This window comes from Schistocerca nitens, chromosome 2 (genome assembly GCF_023898315.1).
Source record: "Schistocerca nitens isolate TAMUIC-IGC-003100 chromosome 2, iqSchNite1.1, whole genome shotgun sequence".
NCBI lineage: Eukaryota > Metazoa > Arthropoda > Insecta > Orthoptera > Acrididae > Schistocerca > Schistocerca nitens.
This window is the reverse complement of record NC_064615.1, coordinates 716,598,174-716,617,409: the sequence shown is the minus strand read 5'-3', so window position 1 is coordinate 716,617,409 and position 19,236 is coordinate 716,598,174. Positions and strand designations below refer to the sequence as shown.

Here is a 19,236-nt window from a genome sequence, read left to right as displayed (position 1 = left end):
ACTGAAAGAAGCTTTGTCACTGAGTCCTACCTTCGTGTTTACAAATTTTAATAAGGAATTCATTCTGTCATGCAAGGCATCCACCAAGCACTTGGTGGTGTGTTGTCTCAAGAAGATGAGGGCATGGAATATCCATTGGTCAAGTCATCAAGGAAGATGAATTACTCCAGGATGGAAAAGGAAATGTTTAGCCTTATTTGTGGAATTACCTACTCCAAGTTCTACCTCTATGGGAAAAATTTTTGAAGGATAATGGATCATACAGTGTTTGAATGGTTGTTGGGGTTGAAGGATTCATTTAGTAGATTGATATGATGGGTAGTGTGACTGAATGAATTTGGTTTCGAGATCTTTACATAAATGTGGAGAGAAACAAAAACACAGATGGATCAAGTAGAAAAGTGGTAGTACTACAAACAGGGGCTAATGAGCTTACGGAATGGCAGACAGGACAGAAAATGGACAACTAATATAAGCAATTTCATGAAAAATCACATTTTTGTGTGGAGGATGAGTAGTTGTGCAGAGAAACTAAGATAGGACCATGAGTGGTGGTGCCAGCAAAGCTGAGAGATAGAGTAACACAAGTGACACACGGTCATGTGTTAGCAGGTCATGAGGGATGTAGGTCTGCAAACAGGAGAGTAGTGGAGAGGTACTGGTGCAGGAATACAAACGCAGACATGGACTAATATGTGCAGAATTACATACAGTGTGCACAGAGAGCTGATTTGTGTCAGACAAGAGTGCCACTACAGAAGTTACCTGAAGCATTAGCACCAGTTCATTTGCTTGGGATTGATGTCTTATTCCCTTTGAATAGAACACCTGTGGGGAATAAATAAGTACTCATGATTATAGACCATTTTTTGAAATACCTGGAAATGGTTGCAATGCCCAACCAACAGACAGTAACAGTGGCGCAGGCACTAGTAAACAATTGGATACTGAAGTTTGGCATACCTGAGATGATAGTAATGGATCAGGAAACCAATTGTATTTCAGATTTGTTCAAGAAGTAGTGTAAGCTGTTGTGTGTAAAAAAATTGAGAATGAGTCCTCTTCACCCTTAAGCTAACAGAAGAACAGAAAGAGGGCATAGAACTATAGGGAACATGTTGGGATATTATGTGGGTACATACCATACAAACTGGGATGTTTGTTTGAGGTATGTGATCTCAATGAACAACTTGAAGCAGCACATGAATACAGGATTGTCACCAAACGCGGTAGTATATGGTCATAAGATGCCATCACCAATCGACATGTTAAGCGCCAAGATGGGTAAGACAGGATAACCTGTCAAATAGTTCACAAGAAAGATAAGGGAAATATGGAACAGAGTGCACAAGGCTAATACCAGGGCACTAGAAAAACAAGAAGAATCAGTCAGCTGTTCAGCAAGAATGCTGCAGTACAAGGTTGGCCAGTGAGTAACGTTAGTGACTTCTTATAATCCAAATGGAAACACAAAGAAATTTTTGCAAAATAGCCATGGTCATATGAAGTTGTGGAAAGTATGTCACCAGTGAATGTTGAGATCTACCTGCTGACGAGGAAGACAATCGTACATGCATTATGTTTGAAATGGTTTTGTGAGAGTACAGAAGTAGGCCAGGAATTGTGGAGTTGGAACGGAAGAAAAATGTGAAGAAGGAGGTTTGGAGGAGGGAGTGAGAAGTTTTAGATGATCCAATGAGAAGTAATCCATATGGGTTAAGGCCTAGCAGATAACAGGACACTTATATTTTGTGTTTGTTCAGTATAAGTATAGCATAATGTATAGGATAGGCTGAATGAACTACAGCAGGCTACCAAGGGACTTTTAGGGGGAGGTAAGGGTAAAGTGTATCCCTGTTCTCCGAGTGGTGATGGTTCTTGGAGAACAGTGGTTGTTATTGAATGCAGAGGACAAGAGTGGGCATGAGGCAAGGTAGAAGAGGAGTTACACAAGTCTTACAGGGGTGAAGTTACAGTTTGTCCACACAGGGTGTAAGAGGTGAGGTATGCGCTATATGCGCTGCCTGCAATAGGCCAGGCATAGGAGAGTCTCTGACCAGAGAGCAGTATGTCATTAGTTGTTGCTTGTCGCTAGTTTGCGCGTGTCGACAGTAGTCTTGAGTAGTCTGCGTGAGTCGGCGGTAGTCGGCGCGTGTCGGCTGTCTGTTCAGCTCGGGACTCTGGTCAGGACTCTTGAGGATGAGTATTGTTGGAGAAGGTAAAGAAGCAGCCTTGCGCATATCTAGTAATGTACGAGGGCGGTTCAGAAAGTAACCTCCGATTGGTCACAGTGCGGGTTGTGGGGGGAGTAGCGACGCCATCTGTGCGTTCACGCACTCAACAGGTCAGTCGGCATCAAGCCGTGGTCGAGTGAACATCGTACCTGCGCTAGTTTAGTTTTTGTGGCAGTTTGAAATGTGTGCTGCAATAGAAAACCCCGCCAAATGTGAAGTGCGTGCTGTCATAAGGTTTTTTACAGCCAAAGGATATTCTGCAGCAGCTATTCATCATGAGCTTTGTGCCGTGTACGGACCAAGAGTTATGAGTGAAGGAGTTGTCCGTGAATGGGTACGTTTATTTAAAAGTGGATGAGAAAACGTTCATGATGAAGAGAGGAGTGGTAGACCATCATTGGTGACTGACGAACTCGTTCAGACAGTTGATGCAAAAGTTCGTGAAAATCGACGTTTCTCAATGTCGGAGTTGTCTACTGGTTTTCCACAGTTTTCTAAGACTCTCTTGTATGAGATAGTGACAGCAAGATTGGGTTACCGTAAGTTCTGTGCACGATGGGTGCCCAAAATTCTTACCGACCACCACAAAACTCAAAGAATGGCCTCTGCATTAGACTTTCTGTCACGTTATGAGGACGAAGGAGAACCATTGTTAAACAGAATCGTGACCGGTGACGAAACCTGGATTAAGTACGTGAACCCCGAGACAAAAGAACAATCAAAGATGTGGGCACATTCAAATTCGCCTACCAAACCAAGAAAAGCCTCGCAAAATTTTTCTGCCAGAAAACTGATGGCAACGGTGTTTTGGGATGCCAAAGGGGTGTTGTTGGTTGAATTCATGGAACGTGGTACGACCATTAATCAAGACGTGTACTGTGAAACAATAAAAAAGTTACGACGGGCTATACAGAACAAACGCCGTGGTATGCTAACTTCCGGTATCGTTTTTTTGCACGATAACGCCCGTCCTCACTCTGCTCGCAGAACAACGGCCCTTCTTGAGTCCTTCAAGTGGGTCGTTATCAACCATCCACCTTACAGCCCAGACCTGACGCCAAGTGATTATCACCTCTTCATGCATTTGAAGAAATGGCTCGGATCACAGCGGTTTGATGACGACGAAGAGCTCAAAGATGGGGTCACAGGTTGGCTCCAGGCACAAGTGGGTGATTTTTATGCAGAAGGAATTTCAAAGCTTGTGAAGAGATACGATAAGTGCCTCAATCGCTATGGAGACTATGTAGAAAAATAGTGCAAAGATGTAGTTGTAAGATGTATATATTAAAATATTTTTATTTAACTTGGTGTATTTTTTTAAATCAACCGGAGGTTACTTTCTGAACGGCCCTCGTATATTAATTGTCATTTAATTTCTTTCAAAATAAATGCCCCAATAATAATTTTCATAATATAAAGTAATTAAAAAAAAGCATTCATTTCAATTTAAAGATTTTATCCAATGAATAATTAATTCCTTTCATGAGTCACAAAGCAAAGGCCAGAATTGCATGGAGCTGTGCCGAAAATTTTTATGTAAGAGCAGATATATTTGCAGTTTTTATTGAGGTAAGAATTTTTGCCTTTTTTTTTAATTCAGAATACAGGGCCCAGTCGCAGCGTGGCTGTTGTCATAAAATTTACCAGGTTACTGAATTTTTTTTTATTATTTTGGTGTTTAGGAATTTTTCTGTTTCGAACTTAACATTAAAATGAGAAAAGAATTTTATGGGAACATTAAATGTGAATGCATTTCTGCTCACAGATTATAAATGGGAGCCAATTTTGTTCAGAGGTTACAATATTAAAAAATTCATTTAATTATTATTTTTATGGGGAGTTTACGCTTGGTTCATTTTCATTTAATTATAATAATTTTGTTGGGAGGTTACATATGGTTCAATTACATTAATAATTTTTGTGGGGAGGTTACAAGGGTATTGAGAGAGGGTCAGAACTCCAGATCAGTGAAGACACTGCTGTGTCATGAAGTGGAAAATGGCTGCAAGAAAGATGTGATTGGTCCTGAGTTGTACTTCCAGCAGATTAAGGCCCATCGGTTGCACTGTACCTTCAAGAGAATGATAGTAGTAACCAGTTGCTACAAACAGGGGAAGCGCACTGCGGAAAAACGACTAGAGCCAGACAAAAGCAGATTTCTAATAAATGAGTCATAATGCATGCTTTATGTCTACCTGTCACAATGCCACGAATAATCCATCTGAGCATTTTGCAGCATTGACTGTAATGGCCAGAAAATTACCAGCTGAAAATCGACTACGTTGATCTGGACTTTAGGACCCAGGGTAATTCAGTCTGTACTCAAACTGAGAGGGGAAAATCCCCGTGGAGATGCTGAGGCAGCATGTTGACGAGTACAGGAAAAACCACTATCAGAGAGAAACAATCTGACCATTGTCGTAATAAGTATTGCAGTGTCACATGCTCTTTCAAGCACAGTCCTTGACTACATCTACAAAAAGCAAAACACAAGAAGAAGTTTGGACCCAGTCACTTTTCAAAACACAGTGTATTCGATTCCCAGAGCCTAAAAGGTAGTAGAATCAACTATATCTGTAAGTTAAGTTAAGCTGAAAAGGAACTAGTGGAGCTTTGAATAAGTAGTGCATGAGGAAAGATAGCAGTATATGCAATCTTGAGTAAAGACTGGACTAAAGATGACTGAACCAGCTGCCAGTGCATATATGTAATGTAGTAGACCTCAGGGACTGCGTCTTGTTAAAGAGGAGTGCAAAGCAGCACACGGACCACACTGGGTCAGAAATACGCAAAAAAGGAAGTTATTTTCAGTAGCACCAGGTGCAGGCAAGTATGGGTGTTACGTCTTACAAAAAATGACACAGCCATTGCTACATTACATTATGAGGCAAGCCGGCCAGGCAAGGTATGGAAACAGTTGACATAACAGTACTTATGTAGAAGAGGATGGAAGTCTTTTCACACCAGCATCTGCCAAAATGTTTAGTACACATGTTGCAAAGGATAACAAAGCCCAAGCAAGCACAGCTCAGTAACATATAAATACATAGCTATTTTACATTAATGTCACTTCTGTTAGTATTGCAGCTTTATCACCACAGGACTTTGTGACTTGGGCACCATCCGGAATGCTGTTCGTGAAACATAGTTCAACTCTGCATCAGTGCAGTCCACCATGAAACCACAGGACCAGGAGCTGGCACCACATCAGGCCAGCATCAGCTGGGGCAGCAGGTCACTGCCATTACTTCCCCTGCCTGCCACCTACTGCACAGTTCAGATTGCATGAGCCACGCCACAACACATGCGGCCACAACTAACCAAGACCATCCGGATCCTGAGTCACAACACTATCAGCACTGCGGGGTGACAATACACAGGAGGCTATTGGATGCCTCAGCCACGCTGCTGCTTCCTGTATCGAGAAAGATGGAGAGCCATAATAGAGCAATTTTGGATTTCAGGCTGTGTGACTGGTGCCGCAAGGCATCCTTCCTAACCCCAAATCAACAAGATATTACAAATCTTTTGAGACCGCAACTTTTATACAACAGAACTAAGGAGTTTATAGAAGATGTAGCAAAATTTTGTCAACTTCATCAGACTAGCCTCTCACCCCCTTAGCCGCATTTGAAATATACTACCATGTGCCTCCATCTATGCGCCCTTTTGATGGAGTGTTACAGTCTCTCATAACCTATGAGGCCTGACTGTCACACTAGACAACTACCCTCAGCAACCCCAATGCTGTCATTCCTGACTGCAGTATTCCATCTCCGTACTCATGCACTGCTAACATGCCAGTGTAGCCACTACCCAGCTAGCAATATCTTGAAATGCCTCATACTGTCTTGCCAGCTTAGTACACTGTTGCACCACCTAGTGTCGTCTCCAGGCCACCACATAACCAAGTCAATCTAACGCTTGAACTGGCCCTATATTTCCATTGTTATTAACTAAAATAAGCCAACTGAGACCTTGAAAGTAATTGTAATATTACTTCTAAAGACAATTAAATTACAAAACTTTGTGCCCTTACCCCTTTTTACTAACTGCAGACATTTTTTAGTAAATAAATTACTCTCCATTAGAAAATACCATCTCTTAGTAAATGCCCCCTGTCCAAGGGAGCACTTTTCTTAAGTTAAAAATAGAAATCATTTAAATAATTCAATCACTGCATTTGAACTCTTGTAATCAGTTAAACTGCTCCTACAGAAGGGGGAGGGAATGTGCATAATGGGCCAACAGATTAAATGGAAACTTTATTTTTCAAACAAAATTTTTACTTTTTCAATTTTTGTTCTCTGCAAGGAGTAATTGCATTTTACTGAAGAGTCATGACCATGCTTGGCTGGTACTGTACTAGATACCACATGGCTCCAGAATACCCTCAAGTAACCAAATGGTCATGTGGGGGCCATAGGATGGACTGGTAAGAGTGAGCTGGGACAGACCTCAATGTCTCTTAGTTGCTAGCCCTCAACCCATTCAGGCATGCCTTCCCATCCCTCTCTTGCACAACATCCCCATCAGTCTGTTGGTGGCCTCTCTGGCACCATAGTTTGTTTCCTCTAGTTGTAGATTTTCTGAATAAACCTGGCACAGCAGCCAGTTTCTAAAAGTGCATTACTGTTCTCATTCACAAATTTTGTGCACTGCCAGATTCCTACTTCCTGCAGTAGCCTTACACTCATCCAGTCCTGGACACACTACTACCATTAATTTAACAAATTAGTGTGAGAGGTAAATCTAAAATAGGTATATATAACCACACTGAACAAAATGCTACTTGCTCCCAATAGAAATAATCATAACATGTAACACTGCCTCTGACTTTGATAATGGCTTCAATTCTGTGAGCATGAGAGTACAATAGTTTCTTCAGTTATGACAAATCCGACTAAAACCACACTTTGGTAATTGGATGCCATGCAGCTAGTAAACTTACTGTTACATTCACCTACTGTTCCAAATAGTTCCAGAAGTTTTCTATGGGATTACAATCAGGTGATTTAGCGGGTCAGTCGAGATGTGATAGAGTGCCAGAGTGTTTGTTGAACTATGAAAGTAAGTATGCAGCCCTGATAACATGCTTGTTTTTATCTTGGAAGATAGGAATGTCCATAGGATATTCATCGTGGGCTACACTTGATCACCAAGAATGATGAAAAAAATATCCTGGCTCGTGTTCTTAGTAACCTGAATGAGAGGGCTCGAGTGCTGTTATGAAGAACATACCAAAAACATCTCAGGACCTTACCTGGGTTGAATTATGCTCTAGATACACTGCAGATTAAATATTTTGTTTGATCATTGGCATACTCAGTGTTTCACATCATTTGAAAATGAGGAAACTCATAATTTATCAGACCACACTACATGGGTCCATTCAGCATTTGTCTAGTTTCAATGTTCTTTGTGCACTACAAACATGCAGCTTTATGTACCACAGTCACAAGTGGTCTTTTGCCAGATATCTGGCACCAAATGTCCACTGAATGCAGTTCCCTTTAAAATGTACACTCAGAAAGTGGTTGAGATACATCAACATTCACTAACAGCAGAAACGCCTGTCAGGTTTGAAACCAACATCACTGATACAGCACGGCACTTGTCTCCAGTTGGTTATGATCTTTTTACAGTTACTCTTCTTATGCCATGTTACATCACTGTGAATGGTACATCATTCCTTGTAGATATGTCGAACAGTCTGCATTAACACACCACACTCAAATATTATGGTATCAGAGGTGGCTGTAGTTTAAGCAATAAACACTTTACAGTTAGAATATTTATTGGCCATCAAACATAAATACAACTTAAATCATGGATCCTTGTATCTGGGAAAAATTAAAATCAGCAAGAAAATAAATGAAGTGGAAGGAATGGAAACTTGAAATTCCTGAAGTTCAGCATCTACACAGAATGGAATTAGTGACACTTGATAGTAATGAGAGCAAGTACAAAGTGTACAATATGACACAGAGTACAGCAGCACAGATATACAGCAGAAATGTTTCAAAATTTATCACCTACAGTTGAGTACTGCTGACAGAGTCAAAGTCCCCTAGTAGTACAGTAAAACATGATGACAAATTCAGCAGAGTCCAGTGAAGCAGAGAGATATTGCACTCAGAGCCCAACAGGAGTGGTGGTAAAAAAGAAAGCTGCTTACTGTAGTAGGCAATGATCTACTTGAGAAAGCTGCCCTAAAAGAACTTCTGCCCACTCTGCAGTCAGTTATATTGCCAGTTTAATAGTTTCCCAGGTGGTTGTCCTGTGTGGCTGGTGGTCATGTGGCATAGTTACCACTGCTTGTGGTAGACCTACTAATCCTACAATAGGCATTGTCTCTGCCTTTGATATGTCTTTCATCTATCAGTGGCAAAGATGTAAGAGAGAGATCTTGCTGGTAACTGGTCCACTCCAAGCTGTTGGAGATGGTGATCACATGTGTGTGAGGTGTGCTTGCTTGTGTAAATGTGCATGTTTTCCTTTTCTGAAGAAGGCTTTGGCCAAAAGCTACATGTGTAACAATATTTTATTGTGCCTGTCTGTATGTGTCGTCTTTATGGTGAGTAGAAATCTATCCTTTTCCTAATATTGTTGATACTTGAAGGAAACATGACTTACACTGTTTAACACTCAAGACGTGGTGCGGCACAGGAAGGAGTGAGGTATTCAGCCACAGGAATCTTTGAATGCCTACCCAGTAATGTAAAGAATTTAGTGGGTACTGAAATTAACTTCAAATACAGTCCACAATCATAAATGTTTGACAACTCTTTCTACTCCACAGCAAAATTTCTGAATGTGTACAGTAGCATGTAGTGTGTGTGTGTGTGTGTGTGTGTGTGTGTGTGTGTGTGTGTGTGTGTGTGTGTGTGTGTCTGGGCACATGCATGCGTGCTTGTGTGCAATGTGTCGTAAGCAAGGGGGTAATGTATTGTAACAGAGAAGGGGCTTGGGGGCAGAGAGAGAGAGAGAGAGAGAGAGAGAGAGAGAGAGAGAGAGAGACTGAACACAATGAGGTATAAGTCACTATATGCAAGTATGTATTTTTTTAAAAACCTTAAATATCAGAAATCATGTAAATGTGCAGCATTCTGCCACATTTCTCACTGAAAAAATATGGAACAACACTGTGGACATAACTGAAGTCCTTATTCAAAAGTAACCATCAGAGGTCTGAGCACAACTACCCTACTGTTTCATGAGCCAAAGGATCCCCTATTCCCAGAATTGCTGTGGCTGTGACAGGGGTCAGTCCACTGTGTCCTTCAGTTCATTGTGTAAGTTTAAGTGCTTAACTCTGATATGTTTTTTAGCAGACCAGATATGCGGAAGTCACAGGGTGACAGGTCAGAGCTGTAGGGTGGACGCTCAAGCTGTTCCCATTACAACTTGGCCATTACACTTTGTGTGACCTGGGAGATGTGTGGATGCACATTGTCATGGAGCACAATCACTCCCTCTGTGAGCAGCCCAGGCCATTTGTTCTTCATGGACTTGCATAGACTATGGAGTGTTTCACAGTACACTTCACTGTTACTGTTTTTTCATGCTCAATGAGTTTGACGAGTAAAGGGAAGCACTTAAACTCAGATGAAGGAAGGAAGATTGGATTTAAACTCAGGTTGACATAGAGGTAATTAGAGACAAAGCACAAGCTCAGATTGTGTCAAGGATGGGTACGAAATTGGCATTGCTCTTTCAGAGGAACCATCCTAGCATTTGCCTGGAGCGATTTAGGGAAATCATGGAAAACCTAAATCTGGTTCGTCAAACATGGGTTTGAACAACTGTCCTCACAAATGTGAATCCAGAGTGCTGAGCACTGTGCCACTTCGCTCATTAGATGATGAAATGAAGGAAACAGTGGAGGACTGGATCCTGTCACAGCCACAGGAATTCTGGGAATAGGGAAACCTTTGGCTTGTGAAACAGTGGAAAAGTTTTGCTCAGATCCCTGATGATTACTTTTGAATGAAGACTTCATTTATAGCCACAGTGTTGTTTTGTACCTTTTCATTTGAACACCTCTCATTTGTATCACTTACTGTCTTGAATTACATCAGCCATCTACAGGGCACCAAAGTGACTAGTGTGCTCTGTTAAGTGGACCATTAATATTTTGTACAGTGAGCTTCTATACACTCACACTATTCACTTAATAAACACTAAAATTACAAATTAGTGCCACATTTTACCTTTCGGCAAGTAGCAGCATAGACACTGTTCCCTCTCGTAGATCAAAAATGGCTGGCGTATTCCAGTTCTTTGTACTGTAAATATGGCACTGTGTGGGTGTGATCACTACCAAATGGTTATATCCAAAAGATAATCTGATCACTCGATCTGGAAATTCAAGTTTTTCCCAAGTATCATCACTCACATTATGAACTGAAATTGATTTGCGATCAGTGACCGTTGCTTCATAATTCTTCCATTCCAACCTCCTTTAAGGGAAAAAAAGAAGATGCATAAATAAAGAAACAAGATTAAAACGAGTGATTTTAAACAGCTTTTGCACATAAATAAGTTACTCAGTGCATACCTCTCAACAGTGTGAGCAAATATTACATGCCCATTTCCACAGGCACCTGCAATGTGGGTTCCATCACTTGACCACGATATATTAAATAGGCTTCCAGTTCTGACTTTCTCCAAAGAATAGGACCACTACAATCAAGCGGATAATAACATAAATACAGTTTTTATAGAGTAAAAATAGCCAGTAGGGAAGTAAAAATTAAAAACAACCTTACAATCCACCATCTACCTCTAGCGTGTCGTCATCTTTTGCTGGATACACATAAATGAAGTAATAGTTCCTCTCAGCCCAGTAACAGAAAAAACATGACTTGCTCCTTGCTTCCATTACACAAACTTGTATAAATATTCTAATTACCGACAAAAAATGGAAAGTCCAATATGTAATAATAATATTCTAACAGTAATAAACTGCTACTCACCGCGAGAGGAGGTGCGGGTCACAGACAGACACAGTGAAAAGGCTGGTAAATATTTAAGCTTTCAGACAAAAAAGTCCTTCTTCAGAAATAGAAAACACACACACACACACACACAAAAGACCAACTCACACACACACAATACTAAAAGTAATTATTTGTTCATATTGATTATAACTGAACAATAACTTCGTCAAATATGATAATCTTTTTCCAGCTCTTTAAGTAATTTGTATTCATACTATCTGTTGTACATTTATACTGTAAATGAGGAAAAATAAATAAAACTGGAAGAAATTAGAATTGCATATTTACGTAGAACAAACGTTAATACACTAACATTGCTGTGGCAAGTGAAACGGAAGACAACTAACATATTTGCCTGTGGTTTTCCTCTCTTTTTTTGCGCAAAAAGTTTCTTGCTGGTTGATACTACATTTTTCCCGCACCACCAGGAGATAATAGGCAATTATTACAAAAGATGCAGTTGTGCTTATCTACAATAGTTGCCTCTTTATCCACTGTCCTGGAAGCACAAGAGGAAATTGGTTGCAAAGATTTTTTTGAAGGAGACTATGGGCTTCTATAGAGATGTGATTGCAACAAAATCAGTCACCAGCATATACATCCATTTACAGTTAGTAAGGTCAAACAGATAATCAAAACATTAAAAATCAAAAAGTCTTCTGTATTTTACCCTATTGCTAGAAAAACACTAAAAAATTATCACAAACTTAGATGTGCAATTTGTCATATAACATAAAACACTGGAAAAGTGATGTATAATTCTACATCCACAGTTCTGACTAATGATGTTCATAAACAAATAAAATTGATACAACAATGTAGCAAATAGAAAAGCACAACTGTTGGGCAAGTTTGTTATGTATTTTGCATGTGGCGAGTCAGTTCAAGAGACAATGCATGTCTTCAAGGTTGGACAATGGCCACATTACTTTCATAAGAGAAGGTCTTTGTGAGGCGTTTGTGCATGCTCCACTGGTCAACGCCCCACGTCAAAGAAGCATATTAGTTCTGGAGCAAGAGCCACAGTTGATAATGTTGATAGAAATGGAAAAAAAATGAACAATTTAAATGTATTCATTCCCTGACCATGCTTACAACTATCAAACTGACATTTGTAGTCCTATCATATAGTGGAGATGCTGAGTCACAGATAGATACAACAAAAAGATTGTCACACTATAAGCTTTTGACCAACAAAGACTTTGTTGAAAATAGCTGATACACACACACACACACACATACACACACACACACACACACACACACACACACACACAACTCGCACACACATGACTGCAGCCTCTGCCAGCTGAAGCCACACAGCGAGCAACAGCAGCAGTGAATGATGGAAGTGGCAACTGGGAGGGGATAAGGAGGAGGTGGGGCAGTGAGGGGGAGGGGTAGCAGGATAGTGGTGGGAGACAGTGAAGTGCTGCTGGGGAGTGCAGAAGGACGAAGTGAAGAGAGGGTAGGGCAGCCAGGTGCAATCGACAGGTTAGACAGAGGTGGGGTGAGAGGGTGAGGGGAGGGGGTAGCAGAAAAGGAGAGAAGAAAAAAGACTGTGTGTGGTGGTGGAATGATGGCTGTATAGTGCTGGAATGGGAACAGGGAAGGAGCTAGGTGGGTGAGGACAGTGGCTAATGAAGGTTGACGCCAAGAGGATTTTGGTAACGTAGGATATATTGAAGGGAAAGCTGGTATTGGCAGCAAGGATCCAGATAGCAAACATTATGAAACACTCACTGAAGTGAAGAATGTCATGTTGGGCGGCATGCCCAGGAACAGGGTGGTCCAGTTGTTTTTTGGCCACAGTTTGTCAGTGCAGACAGACAGCTCGCTGGTTGTCATGCCCATGTAGAATGCAGCACAGTGGTTGCAGCTTAGCTTGTAAATCCCCTGATTGGTCTCACAGGTAGCCCTGCCTTTGACAGGATAGCTGATGTTTGTCACTGGACTGGACCAGGTGGTGGTGGGAGGATGTATGGGACAGGACTTGCATCTAGGTCTATTACAGGGATATGAAACATGAGGTAAGGGGTTGGGAGCAGGGGCCTTGTAGGGATGGACAAAAAATTGTGTAGGTTCAGTGGATGGTGGATTATCACTGTGGGAGGGGTGGGAAGGATATTGGGCAGGTCATTTCTCATTTCAGGGCACGATGACAGGTACTCAAAAACGTGGCAGGGAACATAGTTCAGTTCCTCCAATACTGTGTGGTACTGAGTTATGAGGGAATGTTCCTCTGTAGCTGGATGGTGAGACTTTGGGAGATTATGGGACACTGGAAAGATAAAGCATGGGAGATTTGCTTTTGTATGAAGTTAGGAGGATAACTACGGTCTGTAAAGGCCTCAGTGAGACCCTCAGTTTATTTCGAGAGGGACCACTTGTCACTACAGAGGTGATGACCATGGGTGGGTAGGCTGTATAGAAGGGACTTCTCAGTATGGAATGGGTGACAGCTGTCAAAGAGGAGGCATTGCTTGTGGTTAGTAGGTTTGATATGGACAGAGGTACTGATGTAGCCATCTTTGATGTGGAGGGCAATCTAGGAATGTGGCTTGTTGGGTTGAGTACAACCAACTGAAGCAAATGGGGGAGAAGTTGTTCAGGTTCTGGAGGAATATGGATACGGTGTACTCACCTTTGATCAGGATAGCAAAGATGTCATCAATGAATCTGAACCAGGTGAGTGGTTTAGCATTCTGTGTTTAGGAAGGATCCCTCTAGATGACCCATGAATAGGTTGGTACAGCATGGTGCCATGTGGATGCCCATAGCTGTACCCCAGATTTGGTTGTAGGTAATGCCTTCAAAGGAGAAGTAATTGTGGGTAAGGATATAGTTGGTCATGGATGTTAGTGTAAAGGGCATGGTGGCATCAACAGTGACGAGCAGGGCACAGAGTGGTAAAGGGACAGGAACTGTGGAGTGTTGGTGGATGAAATGGTTGGTAGCTTTTATATAGGAGGGTAGGTTCCAGGTAATAGGCTGAAGCTGTCAGTCTACAAGAGCAGAGATTCTCGCAGTAGTGCCACAGTAACTGGCCTCAGTGGGGCATCCTGGGTGGTTGGGTTTATGGACTTTAACAAGCATGCAGAAGGTAGGTGTAGGGGAGTGGTAAGGGTGAGCAGAGAGATGGACTCCTGGGAGAGGTTCTGGGATGGGCCTAAGGATTTGAGGAGGGACTGGAAATCCTGCTGGTTTCTGGAATGGGGTCTTTTTGCTGTGCCTATCTGTCACTCAGCATTTCTGCTATATGGTGAGTAGCAACTTTCCTTTTCATAATATTGTTACATTCCGTCCCAGATTTTCCACTGTTTGATTTATGCTCTTATCTCAGATATGGAGAGAAAATTATACGTGATATTCATACATTAAGAAAGTCTTGCATAGAAGAATTTACTGTACTGTTATCAAAGAACATACAGAGGATGTCTTTGAAGAAACTCTTCATATTTATTTTCAAGGATTTCATGTTATGTTAAAGCATCTCACTTCCAGCAATATTCCATACTGGAGAAGAGAAGGAGTCCAAGAGATTTGCAGTCTAAATCAAGAACACCATGGAACTAAATATTATTCATTAACTGAAGATCAGTTGCATACAAACCTATGAAAGTCAATATACTCAGTGAATGGAACAACAAATTCTGACACCCTGGTGACAAGACCCAGAACAATTAATGTTGGAATTGTATCAGATTGCTGGAGAATGTCAATAATAACTAGAAACTAGGAAGTATTCAAGAACAATTTGTAATTTTAAGTGAAGATGAACAGGACAGTTATCACTGTTGTCATCAACAACTGAGTTAATAACAGACTGTTGAGGAGAAGTGAGTAGCTAAATACACATATGAAAAGGCAAGCATTTAAGAAGGAATAATTCTGTTGATAAGTAATGAAGGTATCAGCAAAAGATGTGTTGCAGAAGATTATTTGAAGTCCATGAGTTGGGAGATTGGTGACCAATACTACAAATTGTGACAACTGTGTTCATCGGGTCCCCAGCAATGATGCAGCAGCTAGAGGTATCAATGGCAGTCTACAACAATATGGTCTCAGTGAGTGCAAGGACCCAACTAGTCATCATCCCCTTGGAGTGGCAAGCTACTCAACTGAATTCATTGAGCTGTATTGAAGCCAAATTAACTTCTTTTTTTTTTTTTAATACTTGTGGGTGTTTGGTGTAGTCGAAATTGATTTTGTGCTACTAAGGTTTCTCAAGGAGGTTACTGACACTTACACTGTTCTTGGTGGCAGAAAAGTAATTGTAAACATATTGTTGCTTCAACTGTCTGCCTGTACTGACCAAAATGATGGAGGAAATGCTCAAGGCTGTGTATGAGCTAAACATTAGAACAGGACAGTTAGTCAATACAATGCTGACTTATAGCCCCATGGTGATAAACTGAATGAAAAGCTAGATACAACTAATGATCAAAGCGGTATTACTATTGCTGGTTTAGAAGCAGTCTTAAAGCAGTCTTAAAGTCTCAGGGTGATGACTTAAATTCTTGCTGGTACAACTAATGAATTAAACACAAAAATAGAGGCTCGGGGTTGCTAAAGTTGAACAAGCTATTTCTGAAACAAATGTCAGGTTAGATTTGACTACCACTAAGATGGGTCAATCCTTTAATGACTCATGTCAGAAAAAATTAGAAATAAATAAAAAGTTATCTGAATCCACTAGCTTCAATATATAATGTGAGTTACATTCTAATGTACTTGGACAGTTTGATTCAGTTATCAATCTGATAAATGGATATGCTATCAAACTAAATACAGATCCCCAACAAATTTAACACAATAGTGTCACACTCAAGATTCAGAACAAGGTACAGATTCAGATGAATTAGTAACCTCATATTCTAGTTTAAGGACATTGGAGGAATGTGTGGACAGTTTAATTGAACAAAAGGTTCAACAAATATTGCATTATATGCTGACGTGCCTCTTTTCTCAAGTTTGTAGGTGAACAGTCTATTTGGGAGACATTATTTAAATTCAGAACTAATAACAACAAACCTGATGGTCAATTTGTATTTGACATTGTTCCATCTGAAATGTGCGATTTTTGTACAGAATTTTGTAATCATAACTATGTATTGGTGAGGTGGTTAACAAAGAAAATAAAAGAGTGAGATTCAGGTGCACCTTTAAGTGTAAACTGAACATTGATGAACTTCAATATTTATGACAAATTAAGAGAAAGAAGATCTGAGGCAGAAGGTCGGCCTCATGTATTTATTCAAAATATTGAGCTACATGGGGTATATAGATAAAGTTACTGGAATACACTTTTTGATGTCAGTGATGTAGAGTGGTAATAACTACAAGCTATGTTTCCCCAGGGATTTACATTCTTTGTGATGTCTACAAGGACCCAAGTTCATCATAATATTTCTTCATATTTGTTTTCAGTAGAATGATCCTCTACCCCCCCCCCCCCCCCCACCCCCACCTACTATCCTTAGAAATTATATTGTCAAATCTTTATTTGACTACCCCACTCTGAGGTGGAGGTGCATGTAGAGAAGGGGTGCGTATAATGATACACACAACGTGCACATGGGGAGATATATAGGAGCCGTCAAACGGAGTGATTTCGGATGGTTTTGTCATTATTTTGATTGTAACTTTCGTATATATTGTTAGATTAAATTAATTGTTGTGGAAGTGGTAGGGTATATGTGTAACGAATAAAATCTCCCAGAACCAGAAAGTGTATGTGTAGGTATATTTATCTGTGGCAGTTAAATAAAGTGCCTGATGTCACCCCATGGATTGGGGTAATTCCGGACACATGTGTTTTGTAAATCCCTGTTCAAAGTTACAGTAAATAGAGGGCGAATTTGGACAGTTACTGCCTTTTTTATAAATTCTACATGCTTTTTATTTGATATTGGTGACATTTTATACATTTTAAGGTAGCCCTTTGTTACGAATAAGTGATATGGAATGATATAATGAATTTTATATATTAAAGATAAGTTTTTATTTTGCAAGAATTTAAATAAAAAAATTTTACAGTACTTTACTGAAATATTAGAAACAGACAGAAACAAACAAAGTAATTTAACTAGAAGGTCAAAATAATTTTTCTCACTCATCATTCTAAATTAAGTTGCAAACACTTTAAATCAACAACTGTCTTTGAGTCTAAAGCACATCTTCTTGAAAAATTAACATTCCTCTCTTCTGAACTGGTGTGGGAATTATTCTCAAAATTTGCAATTTTTGTATTGTGTCTTCAATGGGGAAATTAGGAAACACAAATATGTTTTTACTGTTCTCGTGTGGACACAAGAATTTCACACTAACTTCCGTAGCACCAACATTTGTGGCCACTCCAACATACTGCCTTGTTTGCTCCTTGTTTCCACGTTTATATTTGTACCCTGCAACAAGAAAAGCCTCGACTTCCAGCAGTTAAACTTCATTGGATGATGTGTCATTTCCACTTTCACTACTGCTAGAAGCACTGTCACTTGTTTCAGCACTGTTTTCGTTTCCTTGAAAATCTCAGCCAGTGATTGATTTTCCAGGCTGAACGTCTAGTCTGCAGTGGCGGCTGGAGCTACAAAGCTTATTTGGAGGATAACGAATTTCTTTGAGCATTTCCTCAGAAGCGGAAGACCATGCGTCTGCATTGCTTTGCTGGCTCTCCTCATTATCAGGCAATTTTTGTGAGACATGATCTGGATCAAAAGGGATTAGGCCCGTGGCGCGAAATCCACCCTTTATGTTTTCCTTGGAGTTTGCTGAAATCTTAGTCAGTGTCTGCTCCAAAAGAGATGGGAAGGCATCCTTGGAAATGGTCCCATGAGTGTGTTTCTTCCAATCAGTTAATACAGCTCACCACGCTGCTTTCATTGGCCTGAAGAAGCTTACATCGAGCGGTTGAAGGAGGTGCTTGCTATTGGGGGGAAGGAGAATGAATGAAATATTGTTCCACTCACACTCTTCAATAACACGTAAAGACACTTGACTGGATAAGTTGTCTCCAATCATGACTGTTGGCCAGTTTTGCCTCTTCAAATAGGGCAAAGCGATTGTAAAGAACCAGTCTTAAAATACTGGCAGGTCAAACCATCCACTTTTGTTTCTATTGAAACAGGTTCCTTGTGGTCCACCTTCTTGCCACATGTCCAACAAATGCTCTGATTTGTAAAGGACTTATGGAGGAAGCAGTTTACCATCAGCACTAGCTGCCATCATTATTGAGATACTAGATTTTAATGAGTCCATCACTTTTTCGGCATGCTTACTCCCTCGTTTCGTAATTACCTGCTGCTTGCCTGGATCATCTGACATGTTGGTTTCATCATAGTTGATCATGTTGCTAGGTGGGAGATTTTCCAGCTTTGCCTTAATATTGGAGAAAAACATCTTAAGTCTCTTTGTTCACTTCTGCACGAGCTTGTTTAATATTTTCGCTTAAGCCAACAGAAAGATCTTCTGACTGTCATTTGAGGAATAAATGCACCCATTCTTCTCCTGGCAAATTATTACGAAATTTCTTCTCTTTTTGGCCAGATTTACCAAGGTAGCCTTTAACTAAATATCTAATATCCAGTTTAATGAAGGGAAATCCCCAATGTGCAGCCCTCAAGATACCTTGCTTCAACATTTCTTCTTCTTCTTCTTCTTTATTTAGCACTGGCTCTCCTCCCATTTTTTTCAGATGTGCTTCCTGCACTTTATTTTGTAGGGTTGATTTAGGTATACCATACAAATCACACGCTTTTCTGTATGATAATTTACCACTCTGAATATCACGAACAGCTTTATCTAAAAGTTCCAGGCCATAATTACACCATACTGTAGCACCTCTCCTGCTCTTATACGTTCTTGGCATTGTCCGAAATCACCCCAGACAGTACACAGTTTAACAAAAACCATTGTTATTTTATAACCTTGCATGAGAAACTCGAAAAACTTGTACAGAAATTGTCTCAATGCTGTTAGCTACTGAGTGCGTTGACAATTAT

General features: G+C 40.4%; 1 protein-coding gene across 3 annotated transcripts in view; it reads right to left on the bottom strand.

The window, feature by feature from the left end:
• Nucleotides 1-19,236, bottom strand: part of LOC126236888 (intraflagellar transport protein 80 homolog) — a 448,716-nt gene that overhangs the window by 232,963 nt on the left and 196,517 nt on the right. For all 3 annotated transcript variants that reach the window (XR_007545000.1, XM_049946524.1, XM_049946525.1), the window contains exons 7-8: nt 10,795-10,919; nt 10,448-10,696 (exon numbers count right to left, since the gene is read on the bottom strand). Coding sequence is in view for 2 of the 3 variants with exons in the window: in XM_049946524.1 (XP_049802481.1) it covers nt 10,448-10,696; nt 10,795-10,919 (374 nt within the window). In the remaining variant the exon portion in view is untranslated. The remainder of the gene's footprint in view (nt 1-10,447; nt 10,697-10,794; nt 10,920-19,236) is intronic.